This window comes from Scyliorhinus canicula, chromosome 3 (assembly GCF_902713615.1).
Source record: "Scyliorhinus canicula chromosome 3, sScyCan1.1, whole genome shotgun sequence".
Lineage (NCBI taxonomy): Eukaryota > Metazoa > Chordata > Chondrichthyes > Carcharhiniformes > Scyliorhinidae > Scyliorhinus > Scyliorhinus canicula.
This window is the reverse complement of record NC_052148.1, coordinates 175,707,620-175,728,509: the sequence shown is the minus strand read 5'-3', so window position 1 is coordinate 175,728,509 and position 20,890 is coordinate 175,707,620. Positions and strand designations below refer to the sequence as shown.

The window sequence follows — 20,890 nt, the reverse complement described above, 5'->3', positions numbered from 1 at the left end:
AAATGCACACCCATCAATTTCTAAGTAATTTGATGGGCAGGGGTACAATACGGTAGCACAGTGGGTAGCTGTGCCTGTGCGGAGTTTGCACATTCTCCCAGTGTCTGCATGGGTTTCCTCCGGGTGCTCCGGTTTCCTCCCACAAGTCCCGAAAGACATGCTGTTACGTAATTTGGGCATTCTGAATTCTCCCTCTATGTACCCGAACAGGCACCAGAATGTGGCGACTGGGGATTTTCACAGCAACTTCGTTGCAGTGTTAATATACTACTTGTGACAATAAAGATTATTATTATAGGAGTTACCAACATTATAAAATTACAAGCAGATCACTGGAGTCGTTGTGCACAATCAGATGATACTAGATGCTACAGGCATTAATACTGTGTCGTTTACAATTCACTGCGAGAATGGTGAAGTGGGCATCACTTTAAGGACAGAATCTAACTGCTCCCATTTGGCAAGAGCATTTAGAAAATAATTGCCAAATCTGAACTTTGGACTCATTCATCTTTTTTTTAAAAATCTATACATAATTGATAAAAGTCACCATAGTCCAAGATGGCCATAGGCTGCTTTTCCCCTTTGAGGGGGAAAGCTGACTGGTGGTGATTTAACCTGAGGACCACCACACCTCAGGCGAGGGATAAGGTTGAGAAGCTGAGAGCTTTGTAAATAACCTCAGCTGGTACAGGAATATGCAACCATGCTGTTGGTCTCACTCCGCATCACGAACCCACTGTTCAGCCAACTTAGCTAAATAAGGTCAGTTAAGAGGCTGCATACATTTTGACTCCAGAATCATTGGCTCCCAGAGAATCTGTAATTTTCACATGATATGATTAGCTTCTTTATACCCTAAAGTGTGGCAAGAACCTTTCAGTCTGACATGAAATGTGATTGCTAAGAGTTGCACACCTGAGGTCACATGCATTTATAAAGATACAGGTTGAAAATCCCTCTTCCGAAATCCTTGGGGCCAAGTACGTATCAGATTTTGGACTTTTTCGGATTTTGGAATATACTGCAGTGCACATTGGGAACTACGCATGTGTGGCACACGTTGGGAACTGCACGTGTGCGTAACATTGGGAACTGCGCATGTGCGGTGTGCGTTGCGATATGCACATGTGTGGAATGTTGGGAACTGCTTATGTGCGGCATTCGTTGGGAACATGTGCAGCGAGCTCAAAAACAAAATGGGGATTTTGAATTTTTCCGTTTTTGGAATTTCAAATAAGGGATGCCCAACTTGTAAAGCAATTTTAAGATTGCAGGATAAAAATAAATGAGAGAATTTTCGAACATTCTGGAACTCAAGTGGATCTTGTTGCCTTCTTTGAACTGATGAGTAAAATGCCAATGTTCCACACACAGTAACCATATCGGCTGTCCATCTACCTTTCACAATGGTGACATTTATACTATTCATTAAATGCTATTATCTCATTTGATTAGTTTTGGATAGAATGTTCAGTGTAAAAGGCATGCAAAGAAGAAACATGTTTTCACAATTCCACAGGTCCACCAAGTAAATAAAAACTGAAACTTACTGCTTTTATACCTAGATGCATATAGGTATCACCTGCTGGATTGACATTTTTTAGAGCAGCAAGACCATCATTGATTTCCTTCCTATAACAAAAAAGGTAAAAACATTCTAAACATCAATTCTTGAATATTAGGCAACATCTTCCAAACCCCTGGCCACTACCTCTCGAAGGACAAGAGCAGCAGATACCCAGGAAGTACAAACCTGGAGGTTCACCTTCAAGTCACTCATCATCCTGACTTAGAAATACATCACCATTCCTTCATTGTCACTGGGTCAAAATCTTGGAATTCCCTCCTGTAGCTACACCACATGGACTGCAGCCATTCAAGAAGGCAGCTTACCACCATTTTCTCAAGGGCAACTAGGGATGGGCAATAAATGCTGGTCTATCCAACAACGTGCACATAGCAAAAATGAATTTGTTTTAAATTAGATTCAATTTACTTCAGTGAGAGAAAAAATAATTAACAAGGGCTCAGCTAGCCGGGAAATTGCAATGATTGAGACAAAGCCGCAGGACTTCTCCAATGGGGTGTCAGTTCCGGAACTTAGATTTATACGCTGTCCAAATAGAGTGGAGGAAAAGGTTTTCTTTTAGTCAACTAGAACAAACCTGGCAGCCCGGTGGCCCAGTGGGTTAGCCCTGCTGCCTCACGGCGCCGAGGTCCCAGGTTTGATCCCGGCTCTGGGTCACTGTCCGTGTGGAGTTTGCACATTCTCCCCGTGTCTGCGTGGGTTTCTCCCCCACAACCCAAAGGTGTGCACGAAAGGTGGATTGAACACGCTAAATTGCCCCATAATTGGAAAAAATGAATTGGGTACACTAAATTTATTTTTAAAAACTATAACAAACCTATTTGAAATTAGTTTATTTTCACAATTTCAAACAATTCCTATGTTAGCTCATACTGGAAAATTATCTGTCTTCAACACAAATGAACAAATAATTTATAATTTCACCCAGAAGTTACAGGAATGCAAGGTATGTGAAATCTTTTTTTTTTTTTTGAAAAATTTAGATTAGCCAATTATTTTTTCCAATTAAGGGGCAATTTAGCGTGGCCAATCCACCTACTCTGCACATTTTTGGGTTGTGGGGGCGAAACCCACGCAGACACGGGGAGAATGTGCAAACTCCACACGGACAGTGACCCAGAGTCGGGATCGAACCTGGGACCTCAGCGCCGTGAGGCGGTTGTGCTAACCACTAGGCCACCGTGCTGCCCTACAAGGTATGTGAAATAGAAAGTTCTTGCAGGCTCAGGATAGTATGGAGGTTGACATTGAGATGCTCTGTCAAGAGTAGGGAGATCTTAATCTTGCATCTGGTCTTGGTATACAGAATTGTCCGACTGCTTGATGTAAAGCCGCAGTGTGCTTCATTTCTTAGCAGCGACATGCCTTTTCATTCATAAAATGCTGACAAAACTTCCAAAGTTTAAACTTAAAAAAGGGACAAGAGGGTCACGTGATGTCAGCATGGGAGCAGTTGCGTTTTCATGAGCTCCAGCGCTACCATCTTTTAATCCTTTTTTTATCCTGATCTACAACCCACTATTATTTGATCCTTGTGTATATGATTTGTACTATACTCTTGCAAGTTCCTGGCTGAAATTTGGCAATACATCGCCGGGTCAAGTCAAGAAAATCCTTGTTTGATCGAGAGGGTTGGCAGCGGCTGGGATGGGGCCCAGTTCACATTAGCAGTTTCGCTGGGGAGCGGGCCTACACTTCAGCAGTGCCATTGGCGTCGAGCTGATGGCTGCCATTTTGAGGGAAGTTGTGGTGACAGTCTCGGCTCCACGACACAGGTTATTGGTGCTCACACCGATGAACTTTGAGGAATCCTAAAGAGAATGGTTGAAGTCCTTGGAAGTCCTGCTGTATCGTATGTCAAACATCCTGGTTGATTCATGGGTGATGGGGCTGGGGGAGTATCTATGCTTCCGGTCTCCCGAGGGGAGCTGGGGATGAATTCCCAGCCAAATTTGAGAACTGGCTGCCATGCTTTCACATCTCGATTTGAAGGCTGAGCATTTTGAGTTGAATGGAACACATTGTCTTTGAGGCCTGGGGTAGGTCGGAGAGCCCGACCACTGGTCTTACATTGTCTTGTCCTTGGTGTTCGTTGAGAAGAGTTGGAGGTTACCAAATGCGACGGGTCCTCACCACCCACTGGGGCCTAGGAACGATATGACAGATAACACAGATGTGAAACTCAGTGAAACTCTGAATGGATCCTGGATGTTGCTCGACGATCCTCGCTTTTCCAAGGTCCATAGATGGTTTTATTATCCTGCCATTCATCACTAATCCTGAACTTTGAATATACCCCTGATTTGGTGTTATGTCTTTTATCCTGAGAAGGGTGTACAATTTCAGATGCATTTGTCGCCTGTTATTTTGTTAGATAATGAAATTCATGCTGAGCTGGTGGTGTGACATGAGGCTTTTGCAGTATTTACATATTTTTTTTAATATGCTGTAATCCTTGCTTTTACACTGAGGCAGTACATTTTTTTAGGTACCCAGTCACTTTATTTGTAGATAAGATCAGTAGAGCCAGAGCAGGGTGGCTAGACCATGTATAACATCTATTGACTAATCCTGGTGTTCCTCTCTCTCTCTCTGGGGTTTCCTTTCTTTATCTGGGTAGGTGAGGTGCTTTAAAAGGCTCGGATTATTTATATTTAATTCTAGAGGCATTCCTTATCTTGCTGGGGTTGGAGTGTCATATCCCTTCCCGAGGCACCTCCTTGACAGGTGTCTCGACGATTCCTCTTCCCCTTATCGGTGAGGTTTCCAATGGGGGAAAATGGTTCACGTTTTCTGGTGTTAGTGGGGCCTGGACGCTGCCTCTGATTTGGCTGGAGAGGAATGAGGTCTGTTGTGTAGCGAGTCTTGGCATGGTGTAAGAATCCTTGGTTTACTGGCTCTTGTAGAGTAGCACGTACGCTGCCAAGCCACGAATTGTACCGATGGCGACATCCTGTTGTCGCCCTTCTCCTGGGCATCCTTTTACTGCTTGGAGGTCTTGTGAGGCTGAGTTAGATTTTGTTTCTTTTTACCCCATAAGGAATCCCAAATCTTGTGTAGCTTTCTCTTTTTTGCCTAATGAAGGAGGACGTGCACCACAGAGCTATGTGTTCATGGCTTTATCTTGGTATCATTTTAGCCTGAGATCCCTGTTCGTTTTGGTATCCTTTTATTTTCCTACGAGGGGAGACACCGACCACTACGATTATAATGTTTGATATTCTAAATTGTATGAACATTTGCTGGTATTCTCTGGATATAAATGTGGAATTGTTTTTTTATTATTTTTCCAATTATGGAGCAAATCATCATGGCCAATTCACCTAACCTGCACATCTATTGGTTTGTGGGGGGTGAGACCCATGCAGACACGGGGAGAATGTGATGACTGTGATGTGCCAAATGTAGGGGAATTTGTGTCCCGTGGTTATATGTTAAATATTTCCTTCGAACTAAGGTCTTTGTGGATTTTTTCTGTATTTCCTTGTCTTTATGTTAGGGTTAAAGAATCATTGACTGGCTCCTGCAGAGACACAGGCAGGTCTCATATCCGAAAAAAAGACGGTATGATGTGTCATTGGTGCCTCTGGTATAATTGGAGTAGAGGAAATATGCTTGATGCACGCCTGAACAGGGTGTGAAAATGTTATCCTAAATTTTCTGTGGCTGTATTATCAATTGCTGTACATGAAGGTGTGCACCAGTTTACCATGGCTTCGTGGCTTTCTCCTTTCTCCCTTATTCTCTAGCTTATCCATCCACCGTTTTTCCTTGGAGGCACCAAATTTAATGATTAAACTGAGCCAACCATGTCGGTGTCTCCCATCTTTTTCTGTATTCAGGCACACAGAAGGACTGTAGGGATTCTATGGTTCTGTACTGATCATCCTATCATTTTATATTTCATGTCCTTTCACAAAACAGAAAAATTAGTCCTATCTTTTACACATACGAGAGTTTCCCCCTCCCCAAAATGCAGTCTTTTGCTTTTATAACACTCAAGATACTTGTGCTTCACAAGTCTTAAAAATAGACAGTAATTGAGTTCATTGTTCCACACTGCCAGTTTCTGTCGTTGATTAATAAGTACATTGAGTGATATACCCTGCTGCCGCCACAAAATGCTGCTAATGGAGAAGTAGGCCACTGCCCAAGATGGATCACTTAATGGATTCTTTGTTTATAACAATTATACAAAACAAACACATATATACACAATAAAAAATCTGACAAAAGAGCTTTTTATTATTGCTCAGATAGGCTGGTTTACATCATTTAACCTCGTGACCAAATAATCCATTGTGTTCAGTAAGCAATTCTATTCTTCTATTCATGGTGCATTTTAATATTGCTTTTTGTGCTTGAAATCTCAAGGCTGTGGAGCTCCAGATTCCAAGTAACTCAGTTGAGAAGCAGCTGCACCTCTTCAAAGCCTCAAAAAAATGACTGATTATAGTTCAGCTAAGCTAAAACGCTCCTTTATCAACTAATACAGCATCATCATGCCAACTCGTGTTTTAGGTTGGAAATCAGTCAACAGAGCAATTTGTGATGTTACTAAGCTCGACGTTCATGCCGTCTCTGTCCACCCACCAAGTAAACCAACAAAGATATCCATCATCTTATTTTCAAATTTGTATCAACACTCATGTTACTAGAAGAGGAAAATGGTGCCCTTCAGATGATCTCCTCTGATCCGATGGACACAATGCAAGCAACAAAATGCTAATCAACATGTTGGGGGCGATTCTCCAATATGGAGCCCAAGTGTTCGCGCCGTCGTGAACGCCGTCGCGTTTCACGACGGCGCGAACCGGGCCCGGGTACGTCCGATTCTGGCCCCCACAATGGGCGCCGCGCCAACCCGCGCATGCGCAGTTGCGCCGCCCCAACCTGCGCATGCTCGGGGGATTTCTTTATCGCGCCGGCCCCAACTCAACATGGCGTCGGTGTTCAGGGGCCAGCCATGCCAGAAAGTAGGCCAGGGGGGTGGGGGGAGAGGCCGGCCCGCCGATCGCGGGCCAGACCCCATCGGAGGCCCCTCCCGCACCCCCCAACGTTCGCGCAGAGATCCCGCTGGCAGCAACCAAGGATGAACGGCGCCGGCGGGATTCTGTTGGATTCGCTCAGCCGCACGGCCCATCCAGGCCGGAGAATCGGCGGCCCCACCAAACGCGCCGGCGCAAATGGCGGCGGTTCTCCGCACCTCGGAGAATCGCGAGCCGGCGTCGGGGCATCACGGCGGTTGCAGCGATTCTCCGTCCCAGCGTGGGGCTCGGAGAATCACCCCCAAAATTTCCCAATGGCCTCTTGCAGCTGCGAGAAATCATTCCCTACCAGGTCTGTCCCGCAGAGGGAACATAACAGTTGAAACGGAAAATTCCATCAGCTGTAAACTACCTGTTGACATCCAAGTTTCTAACAGTTATTCTGCATTCAATTTGTAAGCTCTGGAATTTCGGAAAATGAGAAATGACCTCATATAAATATACAAGATTCTGAAGGGACTTGGCAGAGTAGACACAAACGTTGTTTCCCCTGGCAGAGGGACATAAAACATAAGGGCGCAGTCTCAGGTCAATCATTTAGGATTTAGTTGAGGAAAAACTTCTTGGACGGGATTCTCCGACCCTCTGCCGGGTCGGAAAATCGCCGGGGGGGGGGCGTGAATCCCGCCCCTGCCAGCCGCCGAATTCTCCGGCCCCCCAAAAATCCCCCCGACATGAATCACGCCGCCCGCCTCAGAGAATGATGAGGACCGGCGATACGCAATGGGCCCCGGGCTGCCCGAATTCTCTGGCCCACGATGGGCCGAGCGGGGTCCTTGGGGGGGGATCTGGCCCCGGAGGGTGCCCCCATGGTGGCCTGGCCCGCGATCGGGGCCCACCGATCCGCGGGCGGGCCTGTGCCGTGGGGGCACTCTATTCCTCCACGCCGGCCGGTATCGCAGTCCGCAATGGCCGACGCGGAGATGAACCCCCTGCGCATGCACTGGGATGACACCAGCACACGCTGGCGCTCCTGCACATGCGCCAACTCGCGCCGGCCGGCGGAGGCCCTTCAGTGCCGGATTCCGCACCCTCGGGGCAGCCCGACGCCGGAGTGGTTTACGCCACTCCTTTTCGCCGTTGTTGCCCACCCCGCCGGTTCGCAGAAAATCCCAGCCCTTGACTCAAAGAGTTGCGAATCTTCAGAATTCTTTCCCCCTGAAGGTTGTGGATGTTTCATCGTCGACTATATTCAAGGCTGCGATAGACAGATCTTTGGTCTCTCAGGGAATCAAGGAAGAGCGGTAGGAAAGTGGGGTTGAAGGCCATTAAATGGTGGAGCAATCTCAATGGGCCAGGCAGTCTGCTCCTATCTCTTATCTTCTTGTGTTCAATGAATGGGAGCCAATACCTTAGCAGTCAAATAGGTTCCCTTCACGACATTCAATTCCCAGTCAGCTGAGGGATGTGGCCCTGTCCACAACTGACTGAAATAATCAATGCAGTGCTGAGTAATCATCACTCAGGCAGATGACAGAGTTCCGGTCACTCTTTCCCACAGTCAGCAGAAAAGCGAAGATTTTTTTCCACATCTTTCTTTTTATGAATTCTATTCACAATGTTTTATGATAATAAAGTGTAAACTACATTACATTGAACTCTGATAAACTGGAAAAAATAATTATGTCTCTGCGATTAATAGCTTCAAAGTTCTGGTAATTTTTTGAGTTATCACTCAGGATATCGAAACACACAAGTTCTTGAACATAACTTAGTTATTTTCTTTTAAGCAATATTGTCAAAGTAAGAGTTGGCAATGCTGGGCAATCAAACACATTCCATCTCCATTGATATAAAACACTCTTAAAATCAGATTCAGCATATTTAACTGGAGGGGAAAGCTTCCTATGCCCTGCCAAGTAATGCCTCAGTCCAAACCTCAGAAAACCTGCCCTTCCTTTTTCCATACAAGCAATCCTGTGACGTCGTGCTGATGCTGTGAATTTACTGGCAGCTATTGCTGAATCAGAGACTACCTGGCTTCTCCTCTGGCCTCACGCCCACTAATAATGTAATTGAGAACAGTTGCTTCTGAAAGGAGTATGGTGCCTTTGTCTCAGTTGGAGGAGTGTGCATGGCCTTACTTGTAACAGCCCACTTCAAATTTTGAAATATTTAAATCAACTTGATTCAAATTTTCAGCGTTCCTGGGAGCCACGGTGACTGACGGGCCAGTTTGCCAATGGCACTTAAATCAGCTGCTTTAATACACAGTGACTCCCCAAAGCATCAGAGAAACACCTTTCAAAGAAACAATGGGGTAATTTTAATGTAACCAAATGGAAACTGACAGGTTAGAATGTTGCATTGGATTTGGATCCTGCATACTTTTACTCTCCATTGCATCACTGGGAGTAACATCAAGCAAGTGTAAAACTAATATCCCACCCAAACTCACTCCTTTCCCTCCCGATGAGTTAGGTTAAAATGATCCCTTATAAATGTACACGCCAATTGGAAACTATTATGGAAAGCTTCAAGAACTACAATATGGTGGGCTTGATCATTAAATAGCTGTGCAGGAAGCGAGAGGCAGCAGGATCAAGGAACAAATGGAAAGAGAAAGGCAGGAAAAGCATCAAAAGGTGGAAATAAATGTGACTTGGTCCTGTCTGCCCAATGTTCCATCCAAGCCACTCTCTACAAGTGGATTCAAACTATGCACCTCATTTTATCTAGGTAATTTAAGTCATCTGAGACAGCTGACTGCCAAAAGGAGTCATAGTAAAGGATCATGTGCATGATTGGTTGGCTTTCCCTTTGATACTGAAGTCATTTAAGGTCAGACTTTACCCATCCAAATCAGAAAGTGCCACAGAAGTGCCAGGCAATGACCATCTCCAACAAGAGATAATCTAACCACCTCTCCTTTACATTCAATATTGCTATCTTTGCTGAATGCCTTATCATCGACATTCAGGGGGCTCACCATTGACCATAAACTCAACTGGAGCAACCATATAAGTACTGTGGCTACAAGAGTAAGTCAGGAGTTGGGAATCATATGGAGTAACTCACACCCTAACTCCCTAAAGCCTGTCCACCATCAAGAAGACACAAGTCAGCAGTGTGATGGAATACTCCCATTTGCCTGAATGAGCACAGCTCCAGAAACACCAGAACAATGCAGCCTTCTTGATTGGCACCCCAACCACCAGTTTAAACATTCCCTCCCTCCACCACCGATGCACAGTGGCAGCCGTGTGCACCAGCTACAAGTTGCACTTCAGCAACTCACCAAGGCTCCTTAGACAGCACTTTCCAAGCCCACACTCTGCCACCAAGGACAAGAGCAGCTGATGCATGGGGGCACCACCACCTGCAAGTTCCCTTCCAAGCCACATACCATCCTGACTTGGAAATATATCATCACTCCTTCACTGTCACTGCATCAAAATCCTGCAATTCCCTTTCACATGGAACTCTTGGTGCACCGACTGCACATGGACTGCAGTAGTTCACAGTATGTAGCACCCTACCGCCTCTTCCGAGGCAATTTGAGTTGGCCTTGTTCACGACATCCACATTCCATGAAAGAATAAACACACAGAAATCTTCACCAGATAACTGTTGAGGCAGAGACTAATTTCAGTTACAAGGAATCGGACAAAATTAATAAGGTAATGAGAATGTTAAGAGAGAATAAGAGAATGAGAATAAGAGAAAGGGCAGCACAGTAGCACAGTGGGTTAGCACTGTGGCCTCACGGCACGAGTTCCCAGGTTCGATAACGGCTCTGGGTCACTGTCCGTGTGGAGTTTGCCCATTCACCCCTTGTTTGCGTGGGTTTTGCCCCCAGAACCCAAAAATGTACAAGCTAGGTGGATTGGCCATGCTAAATTGCCCCTGAATTGGAAAAAATGAATTGGGTACTCTAAATTTTAAAGAAATAATAAGAGAAGATGGAGGATATGGAATAAGAGTAGATGGAGTATAAAGGGTGGCATAGTAGTTCGCACTGCTGTGTCACATGTCACGGACCCGGGTTCAATTCCGGCCTTGGGTGACTGTGTGGAGTTTGCACTTTCTCCCCGTGTCTGCATGGGTTTCCTCCGGATACTCCGGTTTCCTCCCAGTCCAAAGATGTGCAGGTTAGGTAAATTGGTCACGCTAAATTGCCCCTTAGTGTCCAAAGATGTGTAGGTTAGGTGAGGTTACAGGGATAGGGTGGGGGAGTGGGTCGAAGTGGGTCGGAGGGTCAGTGCAGACTCAATGGGCCCAATGGCCTCCTTCTGCACTGTAGGGTTTCTACACAAATTAGTTTCAGGAGCAGAATGGGTATCGTGTCTGGAACATGCATGATCACTATGGACTCAAATTTGCCACCATGATTAATTTAGATCTAACAGGCAAGCTCCAGCATTGCTTGCACTGTTCATCAACAGCTTGCTGAATGGAGTGGGAAAGGAGAGGGCGGTCAATATTCTGATTAGGTATCAACTTAAGTATTATATTTTGAGGCACCATACTATAGGGAAAATGCCAACGGCCTGGACAGGATATGAGACATATTTTACCAAAAGATACTGGTGATGAGGAATTTTGAATCATAGAATTTACAGTGCTGAAGGAGGCCATTCAGCCCATCGAGTCTGCTCCGGCCCGAGGAAAGCGTGCCCTACTTAAGCCCACACTCCACACTATCCCCATAACTCAGTAACCCCACCTAACCTTTTTATTTGGACACTAATGGCAATTTAGCATGGCCAATCTACCTAACTTGCACATCTTTGGACTGTGGGAGGAAACCGGAGCACGAGGAAAAAGCCCACACAGACACGGAGGAAACGTGCAGACTCTGCACAGACAGTGACCCAAGCCGGGAATTAAACCTGGGACCCTAGAGCTGTGAAGCAACAATGCTAACCACAGTGCTACCGTGCCGCCCTCAGTTATATGTAGAAATTGTAGAAGCTGGGATTGTTTTCCATTGAGCAAAGAAGGTTAAGGGAAGATCTAATCAAGATATTCAATATTCTGGGAGGTTTTGATAGGTCAAATAGGAAAAACTATTGTCTCTGGCAAATGGGTCCAGAGGTCATGGACAAATAGGAAGAAACTATTGTCTCTGACAAATGGGTATGTGTCCAGAGGTCATGGATTTAAAATAATTGGCAAAAGAACTAGAGATGATATGAGGTGAAATTTCGAGTTATGATTTGGAATGCAAATGAAAACCAGGCCAACTACAATAAAAGTTTAGAGGCGAAGTTAAGAGTAAAATATGACTGGCAAAGAGTAAATATTGGAATTGTGACCAGCATGTAAATATTACACACGTAATAAGAGGCAGGGTAGGTCCTATTAGGGACAAAGTTGAAATGAGTAATAAGTTGTTTGCATCAATGTTGACTTAGGAAGAAAGAGCAGAAAGAATATTGATGGAAGCAAATAGGGTAGGGATAGTGGATGAGGTGAAAATTAATATGTAGGATACACTGGAAAGGCTGGCTATGCTTCCATCCCAGGTTGCTAAAATAAGTAGGGGTGGAGATAGAAAAAGGGCTTGCCACAATCTTCCAATCTGCCCTAGATACAGCGGAGGTGCCAGAGGATGGCAGAGTGGAAAATGTGACATCCTTATTCAAGACAGCTGTAAAGACATTCCTAGTAACTACAGGCACGTGGATCCTCACACTAACATCAGTGGTGGGGATTGTTTGAGAAATAATATTCACCTAAACAAATAAAATTAACAGACACTTGGAGCGTTTGAATTAATTAAGGTTAGCCAACACAGATTTAGAAAACGTAAATTGTGCCTCACTAATCTAATTGAATTTTTTGAGGAAACAACAGAGAAGATGGATAAAGGAAAAGCAATGGATATTGTCTATATGAATTTGAGGAAAGTTTTTCACAAAGTGCCACATGAAAGGCTGGTTAACAAAACAGAAGCTCATGGAGTAAGAGAGTCTGTGTCAGATTTGGATAAAAAATCCAAGGCAGCACGGTATAGGGCAGCATGATAGCACAAGTGGATAGCACTGTGGCTTCACAGCGCCAGGGTCCCAGGTTCGATTCCCCGCTGGGTCACTGTCTGTGCGGAGTCTCCCCGTGTCTGCGTGGGTTTCCTCCGGGTGCTCCGGTTTCCTCCCACAGTCCAAAGACGTGCAGGTTAGGTGGATTGGCCATGATAAATTGCCCTTAGTGTCCAAAAAGGATTAGGAGGAGTTATTGGGTTATGGGGATAGGGTGGAAGTGAGGACTTAAGTGAGTAGGTGCAGACTCGATAGGCCAAATGGCTTCCTTCTGCACTGTATGTTCTATGCATGTAAAAAATTGGCATTGAGGAACAGCGAGTCATGGTAAATGATTGCTTTTCAGGCAGGAGGGTGATATCACAAGGTCAGCCCCAAAAAACTGTTGTTTTTGGCTGTTTACAAATTACTTAGATCTTAGAGTGCAGAGTACATTTTTAAAATTGATCAATTATACCAAAATTTGGAGGACTGGCGAACAGTGAGGATGATACAAGGGTGAGGGTGTAACATAACACATTTAGGCTGGCAGATAGGACAGAATTCACACTACAGAAGTGTAAGGTGGTGCATTTTGGCAGAGAAGCAATTCAGATTTGATGGCACCATTGTAAAAAGTCAGTAGGCAAAGAAGGACATGGGGATTCACGAGAGTAGACTTTTGAAGATGGCAGGACACATTGAGAGACAGTAATTAGCAAAAATACAGGCTTCATAGACAGAGGTATCAAGAAAAAAAGCAGGGAAATGATGCAGAACTTTTCTAAAGCTCTGGACAACCAGAGTACTGCATTCCATTATGGTCTCCATACGTTAGGCAGGATGTAAGAATCCTCGAGAGGGTGCAGAGGAGATTTCCCAGAATGATTTGAGGGATGAGGAATTATTTTTTAAATTTAGATTACCCAATTCATTTATTCCAAGGGGCAATTTAGCGTGGCCAATCCACCTATCCTGCACATCTTTGGGATGTGGGGGTGAAACCCACGCAAACACAGGGAGAACGTGCAAACTCCACATGGACAGTGACCCAGAGCCAGGATCAAACCTGGGACCTTGGCGCCGTAAGGCAGCAATGCTAACCACTGCGCCGCCGTGCTGCCCGGATCAGGAATTTTAAATACTTGAGCTGTTTGGAGACGTTTGAGCAAAGGAAATTGAGGGGCGATTAGAGTGTACCAGAATATGACTGGTTTACAGAGGGTAGATGAAAGAATACTATTCCCAGTAACTGGTCACACAAGGACTAGGAGGCACCATTTCAGACTGAGAGACTGGAAGGGCTGCAGCCTGACAAACGGTCTCCTCTCAAGGCATCCAGTGGACTCCCAACACCCTTGTCACTGACCCTCCAGGAGTAGTGGCCACTTAGGAGGCTACTGCACTGGTGCAGAACTCCCTCAGTACGCAGAGCACTCTAGACCTTCGGCTGCCAAAGGACAACCACCGCAGTCACCAAAAGTCACAGGGCATCAGCAGCAGCAACAGCCTGCACCCAACGTATCTGCAGATGCTGGGGACGCACCTCAGCATTGCACTCAAACATTGAAAATGGCCACTTCATCACAGTGATGGGCACTGGAGATGATAGAACTGTTTGTGTAGATATGGATCATTAAACTTACTTTGTGCATTGGTTGGGTTTAGCTCTTTTTATTGAAGGCATCAGCATGCATGCAAGGGGCTTTGTAATGTGGCTCACCGATTTGAGAGACCTGCATCCATTTATTATCTGAGGCAGGCTGATGCAAGAGCTTCAGTGTGGGTACACATGCCATCTCCGATCAGCGGGTTGGGCTCCATGGGAGGATCACCCTCATTACAGATCAGGGCACTGGAATGGAGCAAGAATTAGGTTTTCCATTGCCTCCCAAGCATCCACCTCCATCACTCTGGCATTGGCAGCAGCCAGATGTTCCAATATTTCTTCAAGTGCCATGCCTTCACCCCTTCCCCCGCGTCAGCTGTGCCTCCTCCTCTTCAAAGAACAAAGAAAATTACAGCACAGGAACAGGTCCTTCGGCCCTCCAAGCCTGTGCCGACCATGCTGCCCGTCTAAACCAAAATCTTCTACACTTACTGGGTCCGTATCCCTCTATTCCCATCCTATTCATGTTTTGTCAAGATGCCCCTGTGGTATTATGACTAGAGGTACTACGGTACCTAGCAATGCTGAGACACCATTGGTGGAGAAGGCTCGCTGCTCATTGGCCCAATGGTATGTAACACTAGTCACCCATTGGTTAGAATTGTAAGGTAGCTCCGCCCAGTAAGGCGGGGTACAAGAGCCCGTGTATCCCCCACAGCTTCCTTTCTGTACCTGAGCTGCTGGGGGAAACATCTTGTCTATTAAAGCCTTCAGTTCGGACTACAACCTCGTTTCTGTGGTCATTGATAGTGCATCAGCCCCTTAAATGTCACTAGCATCACTGCATCCACCACCTCCTCCGGCAGCAAGTTCCAGGCATCCACTACCCTCTGTGTAAAAAACTTGCCTCGCACATCTACTCTAAACCTTGCCCCTCGCACTTTAAACCTATATCCCCCAGTAATTGATCCCTCTACCCTGGGGAAAAGCCTCTGACTATCCATTTTGTCTATGCCCCTCATAATTTTGTAGACCTCTATCAGGTCACCCCTCAACCTCCGTCGTTCCAGTGATAACAAACCTAGTTTATTCAACCGCTCCTCATAGCTAATGCCCTCCATACCAGGTGTTATGGAGTGAGCAGCAATGACAATGAATGACACCTTCACAAGGTCATATTGAAGAGCACCCCCAGGCCAGTCCAGGCAGCAGACGTGCATCTCAGCAAACCACAGGTCTGTTCCGTGATGGCCCTTGTTGTGCTATGGCCGGGATTAATTCTCTCTTCAGCCTCAGTGCATGAGTTCCTGACAGGAGTTAAAAGCCTTGTCTGGAGAGGATACCCTCTATCTTCCAGGGTCTAGCCATGAAACAGTGGATATGAAGAGGTATAGCACCTGGGAAAGGCGTAGCACATAGGCATAATGGCTACAGCCTGGACAGCAAGTGCACACTGGCAGCATTTACATCCAGTAGTCACAAATTAGTGGAACATTCAGTCCATAGCAGCCCCTCCAATAGATAAAGTAACCTGGCTGCTGTGACACTGTTTTGATGTGCAGCCTATAAACTGGCCATGGCAGCAAACCCAATTGCCCCCTCTGCCAGGCTATCCTCATCTGGCCTGTATTTAATATAACCCCCAGCCCTCCTCAATAGTGCATTTGTTACCTCCTTGATGTATCGGTGTGTGGCTGTTTGAGAGATCCCACATACGTCTCTCATGCAACCTTGTAACTAGCCTCAGGTGTAAACCTTGAGAACCACTGTCACTGTCAGGGCAACTGGCACTAGATGTCCACCATACTCCCTTAAGCACATGTCATCCTGCATTTGGGTGCAGGATTTAGTCACTGTATCCCTAAAGAGGTACAGCCTCCTCAGACACTGCCTCTCTGATATCTGCAGGGAGGATATTCTGTTCCAGCACACTGCTGGATACACTGCCTACCTGCATTCTCTTTTCCCTTGATGCCTGGCCTCCTGTCAATGTTGCTGCTAGTTGTGTATTTCAGAGTTTATCGGCATTGTGTATCTACTCCAATGGTCAAGGATGGGTGGAAGATTCCCAGTGGGTCCACAGTTGTCACTTTCCACATTTCTACACAGGCTGCTTCTAGGGGTGTCCTCCTCAGGTCTGAGATGCCACTTTAAGAATTACTCCCTCTGCACCTCAGCTATGCACAGGGCCTTTAAATATTAGCCTTTTTGATTCAGTACTTCCTGTCAAAGTCCCCCAGCCAGTGGACTCTGACTTCCATGCAACAGAAGGCGTCATAAGAGCTACAGTTCCCTGCAACTCATACTGGCGCAAGTCTAAAGGACAGTCAAGGTAAGTCAGGGAACTAATTTTATCTTGCCAGCTTTCACTGGGTGGATTATTAAAGCCACAGAAATCTGCTCTGACTTTCATTAAATCAAGGAGGCAGCAGGTAATGTAAATTAATTACATGCAAATAGATCTTAAGTGGGCCTTTATTAACAGTAATGAGGCTCCTGCTGATAATGGATAATTTCCGGGAATGGGCTGTTCCTGCCAACTATTTCATTACATTCCATTTTCTTGCCTATGGTCTCCCCGACAAGTCCCCACTCCTGTCCACCATTTTGCCAGCACCAGCTGGCTGCATTAAACTCTGCCCAATGAGCAGATGTGAGGAAAATAAACCCAAAATTCTGTGGGTGCCGGGAATCTAAATTAAAAATAGAAAATGCTGGAAAAACTCAACCGGACTGGCAGCCTCTGTGGAGAATGAAACAGAGTTTGGTTTTCAACCGCATATCACTTTTCTTCAGAGCCCCGGATGTGAGGAAGAACTTGTTTTACACACCAAGTGGTACTGACCTGGTACTCCAATGCCTATGAGAATAGCTGAACCAGGGACAATCAATATGTTCAACAAGTAATTGGACAGTACTTGAGGGAAATAAACTTGCTGGCCTACAGGAATTGAGCAGGGGAATGGAAGTGACTGGACTGCTCTACAGACAGACATGATGGGCCGAATGGACTCCTTCTGTGCTGCAGAATCCAATGATTCTACTGTTGATTCACATCTCAGAGATCCCAGCTGCCTCTCCATGTCATCATCAGTTTCTATTTGCAGCAAGTTACAGTGTAAAAAAAAAAGATTTCAGGATGCAGAAAAAAGTCTAAGAGGGCAAGTAGCAAAATGACTTATTTCAACCTATTTGTTGCTGACAAACTCTTGGGATGCCTATCAATTCCCTGAGTCAATATGGGGTCATGCACACGTCCGATGCAAAAGATTGCAGAGTGAAATTTAACTCTGCCCATTTTGGAAACAGGCAATGTGCAATAGCATCCTACCCCATAGCTTTAGTTGATGAACTAGGCCTCATGCAGGCACTATGAGGCAAATTTAATGACCATACCACAGATCACTGTTTTTCAAGCTTTTTCTCCTGGGCCCCACGTTCTGCCAACTGGCAGATCTTCGGGACCCATGCCACATTTGCTTACCTTTATGACTGGTAAGCCTGCCTTGTTCTCACAATCTCACTCCAATCAGATTTTATGTCCTGTAGCGTGCCTACCCAGTTTCATTTTAACTCCTGCCTACAGTCTTCCATTGAACTTTACACTTCTTGCCACCTATCTCTTGCTGCTATTGTGCCAAATACTGCTAACTCACTTTAAACCTCCATCCACCTATCCCGGCCTCAGGCCTCTCCATTTGAACCATTCCCCAATATCAGCATTGCCCCATCCAACATTGCGTCAGTTCTGTCCACCATCTGCACCTTACTTGGTCTTGACTCAGAATACCGATATTCTAGTTCCTATGGCAAAGAACTATCTTTGTTTTATGTATGAATTTGGAAGCTCACAGCATGATCTACCTGTTCTGTCCTTTTCTTTGTTTTTTTTATTTTTTGATTCTCAAGCTTAGCCTCAAGGTTTTAAGATGGTGTTTGACTGTAAGTCAAATCTTTTTCGACTATCAATAGAAATAAATCTGCACATATTGCACACTCTGATATGCACTTTGTACAGGATCCAAATATGTGCATTGTGATAGGATTGCATGACAGGTTCTAGGCCTAAATCCCAACCCAAGACTATATCAACTTTCTTTTGTCTTGTATTTATTCTACTCTTGCTTTTAATTGCGATTTTCGATTGCAAACATAATGATATGGAACGTGTTTTGGGGTTTGGCTAGAGAGTGAGGTACAGCACGCAGAAAACATTTGGAACCTGTTACAATAATTTCCATGACAGCTGGGCAGCAATAAAATAACGCGATTGTTCATCGTCCATCCGGCACAGCTCACCCTTCGAAGAAATGATATATCTGTGATCACGGGTGCCCTGATTTGCTCTGCAACTTCATGTCAGACTTTCATTATTAATTCTGTCGGGTTTTTAAACAATGCACATAGAACATACAGTGCAGAAGGAGGCCATTCAGCCCATCGAATCTGCACCGACCCACTTAAGCCTTCACTTCCACCCTGTCCCCGCAACGCAATAACCCCTCCTAACCTTTTTGGACACTAAGGGCAATTTATCATGGCCAATCAACCTCACCTGCACGTCTTTGGACTGTGGGAGGAAACCGGAGCACCCGGAGGAAACCCTGGAGACACGGGGAGAATGGGCAGTCTCCTCACAGTCACCCAGCGGGGAATCGAACCTGGGACCCTGGCGCTGTGAAGCCACTGTGCTAGCCACTTTGCTACCGTGTTGCCCATCTTCACCATATTGCTGGTGGAGGAATAGTCATTTAAACCTGCAGCTGGTTGTTGAAATTCAGTGACTTGAACAGATTCCTGGTCCATTTCCCCTAAATATAACCACCACTTAACATTACAGATAGCTTAAAAATTATAATGTCCTTTATATGGGAATGATTATAAATGCCAGATTAGCTGTTGGGGTGTAGTACTGTTTATGTTTACATTATTATCCTTCATTGGAATGGGCATGCATCGTAATACCCCAGCCTTGTCTCAGGGAAATGTTGCATTGGGCTTTCAGGAGAAAAGTACAGTTTGCGCTTTTTGTTTTAAAATGGTATGAAAGCCAGAATCACTTTGTTATCTGCCAAGCAAATGCTGGCGGAAGTAATCTTTGCTCTATCAGAAATGAAGCACAGGGCGGCAAGTGGCACAGTGGTTAGCACTGGGACTGCGGCGCTGAGGACCCGGGTTCGAATCCCGGCCCTGGGTCACTGTCCTTGTGGAGTTTGCACATTCTCCCCATGTCTGTGTGGGTTTCACCCCCACAATCCCCCACAATCCGCAGGTTAGGCGGACTGGCCACGCTAAATTGCCCCTTAATTGAAAAAATATATAATTGGGTAGTCTAAATTTATAAAACAACAAGAAATGAAGCACAGAGGGCAAGATATCCCAATACTAAGAACAGGATGAGAAAATCCATCCATTGCAAAGCTATTTCAGTCCACGGTGGGAACACCACCACACTTAGCTCCATGACCCTTCTGGCACCCGCCCCAGCCCCACCTCGAAGAGCACCTCGAAAAATCCTGCCATAGATTTTACAGTTATTACTTCTAACCGGATCATTATTTTGTCTCTTATACCCCACAGACCAATCTGTTCAGTCAGTAAAACTCTGTGGCCAGAGCATTAAGGACCAGCTGTTTAAAAATGGCATTCCATAACTTTCTCATTATTTGAGAGATATATATATTTATCTTTTTGAAAACATATTCAGATCCATGATTCACAAATAGTGTTCCATGGATGTTGAATCTTCTTCAAATAACGTAGTTGAACAATGAAAGATTATTTAGCAGCATACTGGTAGATGTAAAAATATGCATAGTTTCATATCGTGAGCCCATCTTTACAAGGGTACATGCTGTTAATGCACACAAGATCTATTTTGTAATCGCTGTACATGTGCCAAAAACTTGCCAACAGTTGGTAAATTGACTATATTATTCTCCTGACCAACAGAATAGAAGCCAGTGTAATCAAATTGATTCTGTTCCAATATTGCACATTCTTAAATATTGGAATATAAAAGAAAATCATTCACAACCAAAAAGAAAATGGCCTTGGGTTAACGATTAAGTTCATATCCAAATTTTATCCTCTAACTATGACTCGATGGTTAAGAATGTAGTCATAGATAGAGAATCATTTGCAGTAACTTTCTGCTCGTGTAGCACTCCCTCTGGTGTCCCCCAAGGATCTATCCTTGACCTTATCGACATGCTGTTCCTTTGGCAAGATCATCCAAGTACATAACAGCATTGTTCACAGATACACTGATGACACCCAGCTCTATCTAACCGCCGCCTCTCTTGGACTTTCCACTGTCTTTTAAATAAATACAATTCCACCCAACTGGATAATAGTGGAGAGACATTGAAAGAGGATGGTGTGGTCAACTGTGTCCAAAGCTGCAGACAGGATCACGAGGGAGGAAGTGCAATATTTTGTCACAGTCACACTGGATGGTAGAAGGACCATTTCTGCACTGTACAGAAACCTGACTGCAGATATTCAAGCACAGGAGTTCTGGGAAAGAATGGGACAAATTTAGGAGGCAACACCATGTTGAAGGAGTTCGGCAAGGAAAGGAGGTTTGGTGATGCAGGCCACAATTTTCAAGATTTGCTATTATTTTTGCAATTTCTTACGTGTCATTTCGGTCTGTCTTTCTCTCTTCGTTCAATTTTTT

At 45.1% G+C, this 20,890-nt stretch overlaps 1 protein-coding gene across 1 annotated transcript in view; it reads right to left on the bottom strand.

Annotated features, from left to right (window-relative positions):
• antxr2a (ANTXR cell adhesion molecule 2a) overlaps positions 1–20,890 on the bottom strand; it is a 281,083-nt gene that overhangs the window by 246,028 nt on the left and 14,165 nt on the right. Inside the window, exon 4 of the mRNA XM_038791794.1 lies at positions 1,554–1,635. Coding sequence (XP_038647722.1) covers positions 1,554–1,635 — 82 coding nt within the window. The remainder of the gene's footprint in view (positions 1–1,553; positions 1,636–20,890) is intronic.